The sequence below is a fragment of the Polypterus senegalus genome, chromosome 10, assembly GCF_016835505.1.
Source record: "Polypterus senegalus isolate Bchr_013 chromosome 10, ASM1683550v1, whole genome shotgun sequence".
Lineage (NCBI taxonomy): Eukaryota > Metazoa > Chordata > Cladistia > Polypteriformes > Polypteridae > Polypterus > Polypterus senegalus.
The window spans coordinates 128734347-128743765 of NC_053163.1; the positions used below are offsets into that span (position 1 = coordinate 128734347).

General features: G+C 42.6%; 1 protein-coding gene across 1 annotated transcript in view; it reads right to left on the bottom strand.

The window, feature by feature from the left end:
• Window positions 1-9150, bottom strand: part of ifi30 (IFI30 lysosomal thiol reductase) — a 30909-nt gene extending 21759 nt beyond the window's left edge. The window contains exon 1 of the mRNA XM_039766599.1: window positions 8982-9150. Coding sequence (XP_039622533.1) covers window positions 8982-9107 — 126 coding nt within the window. The 5' untranslated portion in view covers window positions 9108-9150. The remainder of the gene's footprint in view (window positions 1-8981) is intronic.
• Window positions 9151-9419: the final 269 nt, after the last annotated feature.

The window sequence follows — 9419 nt, forward strand, 5'->3', positions numbered from 1 at the left end:
TTTATGAAATCAATATGTAAATTCAAAATAAGTACAAATAGTCCAAGCTGTACTGTCTGTATTTCTTTTTTGGTTCAGTCATATTGTAATCGGAAAAAAGAAAAACTTTTATTAACAAACAATTTCGACAGCCCCTGTGATAAAAAATTAAAACAATAAAGTACGTACTTACTTAAAACAGAAGATTTTTGTTCAAACTCGAATACATAAACTGTGTCCTCCAATTTTCTTTTTCGTAGTACTGCTCCTCAATAAATAATTATATTCAAAGTTCAAATCACAAATAAGAACCAATTTCTAGTGTTTTATGAAAGACTGATAAGATTCTGCTAATATCGAATATCCGTCGTCTCGTCCCACCACGAGCAAAGGGCGGACATGCAGCGGTTTTTCATATCCACACTTGCTTTGCTACGTTCGATAAGACAATGCACGTCCATCCATCCATCTATTTTCCAACCCGTTGAATCCGAATCCCGGGCAGGGCGCCAACCCACCGCAGATGCACAGACATGTTTGTGCCACATGTATTTTCATGCATTCGTACGTGCGACTCTTTTAATGACACATTTTACCTTTTCATCCGCAAGTTTGGTATGCAATGTGTTTTTATCAATAAAATGTTTTTTTGAATTATTTTACTTACCTATCGGAATCATAGATATTGTGAAGTAACAAACAAATAGCAGTAGTAAGAGGGTCTATTTTTGCTGTTGTCGACCCCCAGATTTATTTATTGAAACTATCGACCCCTAGAAAGTTCAAATCCACCCCAAGGGGGACGATATCGACCACTTTGGGAACTCTTGACTTAGACCATCAAAATTCAGGCTTGAGGTAGCCCAGCGCTGAAACGGTGCAGTGTGGGTGTGTGTAGCCCTTTGCAGACTGGGGTCTCGTCCAGCACTGCTCGCTGTCGAGGTGGGCTCTAGTAACCCGTGATGCAATAATGCAAAAGTGGCTTAAACTGCAACGCTGCATGAGACGAGTTGGTGACTCCCGACGCCATGAATGGAAATCTGTAAAATGGGGGCACCTCATCGGATCAGCTCGCTGCCAAGACTAGAATGTTAAACTGCAGCTGGAATGTGAAGGGAGCACTTAAAAGCTGAAAAGCAATGAAACAAAGTTCTGTTTTACTACAATACAGTCTAGAAATAATATCCTGAAAGCATGAAGGGTCTGCTTGGAGCACTTGTACGTATACTCATCACTTATTTACCTGATAGGCACACATACTCACATATGGGGGTCTGGGACTTGTGATAAAGTCATTATTAACCTTCCTCTTATGTATGTTAGCTTTCTGTCACTCTCTCTTATGTTAACCGGTCGGTTTGGACCCGTGTCTTTAATCAGCCATATTACCCTCAAAACAATGATTTCTTACCTCTTGGTTACTTTGTTACGCTTCCTTGTCCATTAAAAGAATGTTTTGATTATTTTTGCTGTGACCTCATGAGCTTTTACTTTAACAGCATACCTCTCGTTTTCAATTTTAAAAAATGATTAAATGAACCTCAAGAGAATTATTTAAATAAATAAAAGGTTGTTATGTTACCTGACTATTACTGAGGGGTATTAGAACACATCTCTTAAATAAATTTGTTATATATATTGTTTTTATTATAATATTAATTACTATAGTAACATCTATGTTGTTACGGGTCAAATTTGACCCATATATATTTATTTCAAAGAAAAAGGCAAAAAAGTATTTTCAAAAATAACTTTTAATATAAATGGAAAGCTAAACAAGCAAATCTCAAGATGTGGATTTGTAAGGTCAAACAAACGACGAACAATCGAGCAAATCAAACAAATAGAAATGAGGCACTAGTGCCAAAACACGTCTTTGTGTGCGAGAACATGCGTGTGTGCAAAAAGTGACACTCTTAGTGTGTTCTTTGCAAATATATTCAAGCAGAGTACGTTTGTCTTCTGTCTTTCTGTCTAGGGCAGACCTGACAGCTCTTTCTTTTAGAATTAGGTGGCCTCAGTGGGGTTGTGGCTGTGGCTGCGTAGGTTGATGTCGAGGCAGTGCTGGCCCAAGAGGACGCTGGCACTGGTGCTCTTTGTGTTGCTGATGGTGTGGAAGGAGTGCTACGTGAGCTCTGCAGCGGTCTGACCAAGGCTGCAGGGCTGGGTCTCGGGGAACCCGTTTCCTTCGCTCAATGTGTGCCTTGACAAGGGAACTTCCTAACTCCTCAAGAAACATTCTCCGCTTGTTTTTTCTGGTGAATGTGGGTCCACATCACAAATGCATTGTATGCAGACACATCTAGAATGTTATAAAACACAGCCATTGGCCATCTCCTGGTCATTCTCTGGCAAGTGCAGGTGGCAGTCAGCTTGTCCAGGTTGTCCACTCCACCTGTGTTTTTATTATAGTCCAAGAGAATTATGGGCTTTTTGTCACTTGCTGATGACACAGCTGCGTCTTTGTGAAAAGTGGACATAAGTATCACACTTTTTGGACAATATGAAACAACCGTGGTGGTGTCTGTAAAAGCAAATTTTGAAGAAAGTGGAGCTCTGTCCTTCACCTGCAAAATTTCGGCAGGCAGCTCAGGTTTATTTATTTATTTATTTTTTTACTGTGCCCACCATGGTAAGTTTCCACCTGAGAAGTTCTTGTCCAAGGTCATAGCTGGTAAAGAAACTGTCCCATGTGATATTGTGACCCCGCAGTCCAGTAGTCATATCGAGGACAACACGTTTTCCTTGATTTTTCTCAGGAATGCCACTTGCATGTTTGCCTGTGTAAATCTGCAGATTCCATGCATAGCTGGTTTCTGCATCACAGGCTGCCCAAATTTTTATGCCGTATTTCCCAGGCTTACTAGGCATGTACTGCCGGAAAGGGACAAAACGTTCATCTACTGTTACCTCTGGCCCTGGCTTGAACATCGGTGGAAGGAGCTGCACCCACCTTTCCCAGACATCCCTGATGGGAGCAAACTTGTCAGATTTTTCTCTAGTTTGTTTTGTTTGTTCAGGTAAGGAGACACACAGGCCAAGAGAGAAGGCCCTCAAAGTGTGTTTGTGATTTTTGTTTTGACCCTAACTATTGTTTTATAACCTTAAATTAGAACTGGGTCAAAACTGACCCTACCAACACAAAGGTACGAATTTTCACCAGAGCATTTTATAATTTAGTACCATTTTTTATTTTATTTTTTTTTTATTTTAATTAAATACAGATTCCTGACAAAGTCAAAAAGCCTTGATGCAATAAACAAAATTAGGTAGTAGTTTTATGCATTTAAAAAGTAAAACAGGTCGGTGCTGACCCTAACACAAGAGGAAGGTCAAGTCTTAGAGCTGCCACAGTACAACAGGGTGCTTTATGGCCGCTGTAGGTGGTGCCGATCGGACGCAGAGAGAATAAATGAGCTGCTTAGCCTACTGAGCTAATGAAGGACACGCGTGTATTGGAGGAAGCTGCCATTATACCAGTAACACCAGCAAATAAATAAATAGAAAAAGGTTTGAGACACAATCAGAAGTAGTAGTCAGGAAACCAAAGAGGGTCAACACCGGAAAGAGAGCTGCCAAGTCACGTCACGTCATTTTCTAACCCGCATCCGGGGTCACGGGGGGGTGCTGGAGCCTATCCCAGCAAAGTACCAAAACTAAAACACAAGACATAAAATAAAATCGGGCACGGATCAGAAAGTTGGAGAGTCAAAGACATTAACGGTTTTGAAAAGTAAGAAGGAAGGTGAGGAAGAATTCCCTAGCACAATGATTTTCAACCGGGGTTCCACCGAAAAAGTCCTAATGATGCAGGACATACTGGTGGATAATCGCACAGGGTTCTGTGAGCAAGGTAACCATTCGCGCAGGGTTCCACTCCAGCGAAAAGGTTGAAAAACACTGCCCTAGCATGACCTTTCAACTCATCGCATCATTTCCTGTGGGTTATGACCTCGGAGGGTAATGTGAATGACGAGAATATAAATTGGCACCGGCTGAGGAAAATAAATAAAAACTGAGCTCAGAATTGGATCTCCTATAAATGATGGCTGAGAAAAGCACATCATAAATGATCTGAAAATCCAATGATAGTAGCTACAGTTGCTCTTCTTCTCCTCTGCTGGGAAGCCATTACTCTGCCAGTCGGTTTTTAATCAAGTTACGCTATCCCTATACTATAATGCAATATTCAGGAGGATTCAAAGTGGTAGGTTTGGAGAAATTAGGGAGACAGGATTCATGGGCTTTGTTAGGCTCAACAGCCTGTTGTTCTCAAAACGTTTCTGATATGCGAATATGAGACACAATCCCACCGCTAACACCAATAGAACAGGCACACTTTTCGAATGAAGTTGCATTTTCATTTTCCAGCCACAGAGAGGTGCTCTTCCACTATTCACACCAGTGTAACCAGTTCTTAATTCTGTTATACTTTCATCACTCTTAATTTCCCAAGCACTTCTTAACACTAATATAATGGAAATGTACCTCAAGGCTACCCTTTTGGACTTAAATCTTCAATCTCAAACTAAAACCAACTATCATTTGGAGAACAACTGATTTAGTCTCCTTTTCTCCAGGATGCCAAAGTCATTTTTGTCTTGTCAGGGTTTCTTGTGGCACTAAACCAGGGGTCTCCAACACATCGCTCGCGAGCTACCGGTAGCAGCCCCTCCCCAAGTAGCTCACCAAAGGGTTAATGAATCCTACATAAATTTGAAAACTTGATTAGTCAAATTAGGGGTGGGAGATCTTTCCAAAAAATCATATCACGATCCACAATCTGAATTACAATCCATCTTCTCAATGTGGCATTCAGAATATCTGGACTCAAACTCATCAAGATCTAAGTAACACTTTATTTTAAATATCAAACAAAGTTGAATTCACTAGCTAAGTGGAGTGAGGAAGGCCACTCTCCTCGGCCCGCTATGTTTTTCTCAGATTCGCACAAATAAATTGGTACCACAAGCGAACTGTGATACATAGCGAAATTAGAGAAGTCGCAAAATCAACCGGAGTGTTCAAGCAAATTACAGAAAAAAACCCGATCTAAATCTGTTAAGCAGTTCTCTCATGAAAAGCAGACAGACAAACAGACAGAGATTGGGTTTTACATATTATATATTAGTAAACCTTCAAAATAATGTGCAGTTAAAGTCTCAACAGCATTCTCAGCATATCTGGAGCTTAGTAGAGCCAGATAACTCTAAGAATCTTCACCAAGCAGCTCTGAAAATGTCTGCTTTGTTTGGGTCTCCATACCTCTGTGAGTCTGACATGAATGTCATGAAATCAAAGTTCAGATCAAGACTGACAGATGAACATTTCAATGACTCCATAAGAGTGAACCTCAGTGGCTCCACTCCACCATACACCTCATGTTGAGTCTTCTGACTAACTAAAAAACACATCACACATGCAACTGGACATGTGAATACTCTTGTGAAGTGAAACAGTGACCTGGAACAAAATGACAAATGAATAATCATATCTGTGTATTTGGAATTGCATTGTTTTGTTTTGACAGCATTCATGTTTAATTCAATAGTGTGAGAAATACACTAGAAAATACATACAGACATACAAAATGAACTTGCAGGTAAATTACATATTTTTTGTGATGTTTTAATGCAAAATGTGAGTTGTGGGCACCAACATTTTGTAACTGTTCAGGCAAAACAAGATTATTCAGTTTATTCAGTTTGTTTGGGTTGAAATGAGCTATGAGAATAAACGTTAGAAAACAGGAGTAGCTCTCAGACATTTTTGTTTTGTAAAAGTAGCTCTCAGGGGGAAAATGGTTGAAGACCCGTGCACTACACTGTGTGCCGCCTGGTTCGCACCCATCCATTCCATGCCAAGATACATTGGTCGAGGCCTGCAATATCAGCCAGAGCTTCACAAAGAAATATTCTCTGAAGAGGGTACTTTACTGCTGCCCAGCAATTGTTAAGCCTTTCGTCAAAGTTGAAAAACACACGACTTAAACTACTTTAAGAAGCACGTGAAGACCCAATTATATACAGCGGAACCTCGGTTTGTGGAAATGTGCTTGTAATCCAAAGTACTCACTCGTATATCAAAGTGAATTTCCCCATAAGAAATAATGGAAACTCAGATAATTTGTTTCACAACCCACAAATATCAATCAATCCATCCATTATGCAACCCGCTATATCCTAACTACAGGGTCACGGGGGTCTGCTGAAGCCAATCCCAGTCAACACTGGGCGCAAGGCAGGAAACAAACCCCGGGCAGGATGCCAGCCCACCGCAGGACACACACTAGGGACAATTTAGAATCGCCAGTGCACCTAACCTGCATGTCTTTGGACTGTGGGAGGAAACTCACGCAGACACAGGGAGGACATGCAAACTCCACGCAGGGAGGACCCGGTAAGCGAACCCGGGTCTCCAAACTGCGAGGCAGCAGCACTACCCACTGCGCCACCATGCCGCTCCCCACAAATATTTGTATAAAAATAATTAATGCAAAATATAAAGTAAAAATAAGTAAAACATATTAATCTGCATGTTAACTTTGAAAAGAAATGTGGCTGGTGTGAGGGAGAGGAGGAGGAGGATTATTGTGTCGGATGACTTTCAGTATAACTAACGGAATCCCTGCTTTCTGTTGGCTCACTGGAATCTTCTTTTTTTGCGACTTTAACAAGGAGCCTCTTCAACGACAGCTGGAGACAGAGTCACTACACTTGGACACAAATTAAAAAAAAAAATACTTTACGCACCGTAAGGTTTCTAAACTCTTTTGTGATTCCACACAACCCCACCCCAAACGGGACTGTCGCACTTCGCCGTAAAAGTGAATCAGAAAAGATCGCGGTCGTGCTATAAACGCCAGCCGTCGATGGGTGATGCAAGGAATATTATAAAGGCAAGAGCACAGTATAACTTGCCACGACCCTGCAGGATTGCGGTGTCTGTGTATAGTTCGTGGCAGATCCCGCTACAATAAATAACCGTGCTGTTCCTGTTTAAGGCTGAATAAAGCTGATGTCGAAAAGTACTGAGACTCAGCTTCGTGTTTTGGGGTGCATGACAGGGACTCACACGTTACAACACACAAACACACACACACGTGGCCACCATGCTATGGTAAGCTAAGCAGTATACGCTATTACGCTCACCCGCACGCCGACTGAGACCGAGCATGGGAGGCGATTACCCACAATCCCCACGTGACGCTCGCGGACAAAGCGTATACGTAGTGGTATTGCAAGTCCTCGCTCGTTGATCCTGTTAAAATGTATTAAAAACTGTAGCTCGTCTTGCAAAACACTCGCAGACCAAGCTTTTACTGTTTATGAAAAATGAGTTAAATCAAGAGGACTTGGCTTGAACTTGCAGTGATACTGTCCATTAGACAAGACCTCTTCTGCCAGAGATACTACAGCATATCATTTGTTTCGGCTCGCTTTGCTTCTTTAACTGGCATCTGAGATTTAGGCAAGTAAGGAAGTCAGAAGATTGAATGTAAGACCGTCCTACTCACTAATGAGGGAGCCAGAGAGTGGCGACATGGCACACATTCATTAAGTTGACATTTTACTGTGCCCAGCAGACCACTAACGTGCCTCACATTCCAGCCTTGGACTGGAAACCGTCCACCACAGGAGACTCGGCAAGAGCAGACCACTTGAGAGTCTCCAATGAACCGAACAGGAGTTCTGGGACCAAAGCTAGGCAGGCACGAGGAGAACGTGCAAACTCCATACAGAGGTGAGTGAGCGAGGGATGAAAATGGCATCATGTAAGACCCTAACACACGTCCATTTTAAAAAATAACTCCCCAGTTTTGTTTGTTTTTTTTTTTTTTTACCATAACCAGCAGCCTGAAAATGAGCGGACTGATCCATCCGTCCAACTGTCTGCTTACTGAATCCGCTGGTCACGCATGCAAGTGAGAATTTCTCGGTGAATTTGAACTGCAATCTGAATAATCCAGTTTTATAAAACGGATGAACAGGAATGCACCGCTAACAGTGACATTTGGAGGTGGGGTGGCAGAGTGGTTAGTTCTTCTGTTTGATGCTGCATCGGCTGCAGAGTTTGTAGGTTCCTACATGTCTCCATGGGCTTTCCTTCGTCTATTAGGAGATGAACACGGAGCACAGGGGGGGGCATTTTATGTGAGTTGGATAAATGACAGAAACTGAGCGGACACCAGAAAGCAGCAGCACTTGCAAAGGTTGTCCAGTCTCAGTCTCTTGATTCCTCCCTCTCCTCTCTGGCATAAACAGAATGTCACCTTGTTTTGCTTCCACTGTCAGCACATTAGCCATATTAAAGAATCGGGATATGGTTAATTAGGCTATCATTAAGGAATGAAGACTCTGGGCTGCTTCACAGCTCCTTGGTCCGGGTCAGCAGACAGCATGGAGTCTAAAGGTCAGCTTCTGTGCCCAGCGATAGACTGGCATGTGGTCCAGGTTGGTCCTGTCCTTGTACCCAAGGTGAAATGGGTGGGTTTGACAAGGTACAGATGGGGGCACTCTAAATTGTCCCCATGTCACTGACAATGGAATGTGAGAGAATGGTCCGTCCTCCCCAAGAGACCAGCATGTTGTCCAGGACTGGTCCTCGACTTGTACACAAGTTTTATAGGACAAAATTAGACTGAGCAGATATGAAGATAGCCGGATAAGACGGAGGAAGGGGCAAATGTCATTTAATGTCACTTCACATATTTTATTTCCTGCTTTTACAGGAGGTCACAAAATGATATTCCTGTTAATGTTTACGGGCAGGTTTCGACTGTAAAAAATGCACGAAGAACATGTTTAGTTAATAGTGATAAGAATATTAACTTAGTACCATCACCCGCTCAAAGGAAATGTAAACTAAAGTTAACTTTACAGTTTCATAACCCTGAGGATCGCGTTCCTCGGGGCCGATGACGTCTTTGGAATTCATGCACCCCGTTTCTTTAGCCAGAAACTCGTCCCAACAAAACAAACATGTTGTCAAACTGAACTCACCTGGCAGGCGGAGACGGTTTCCTGTGAGCGGCACCATTTAAAAGGGGACTGATCGCACACACCTTTGCCTTCGCTACACTTAGCCGCCACAAGCACAAACAACAACAGTCCCAAGAAATACCCCATGGCAGATCAGCGTCCAACTCGATTTGAAAACGAAACCGGCTCGCCAGGGGCTTTCTGTACCGCTGCCGCGAGCTCCGCCCCTTGTGCGCGAGGTGACGAGAAGCCGGCAGTTCTGCAGAGCAGATCTCCAGAGGCCGGGCCGGAGCTGCGCAAACTGCAGCCAACTCGAATCACGAGCTCGCTAGTCAGTTTTCACTTCTGTTTTTAAGTTCCTCAGAATGTGTAGCTTCTATATTGCTATGAAGAGACTTTGGGAAACGCTTCTATGAACTACCACTGATACGACTGAATTTTAGCTTCCTGTTTTATTGC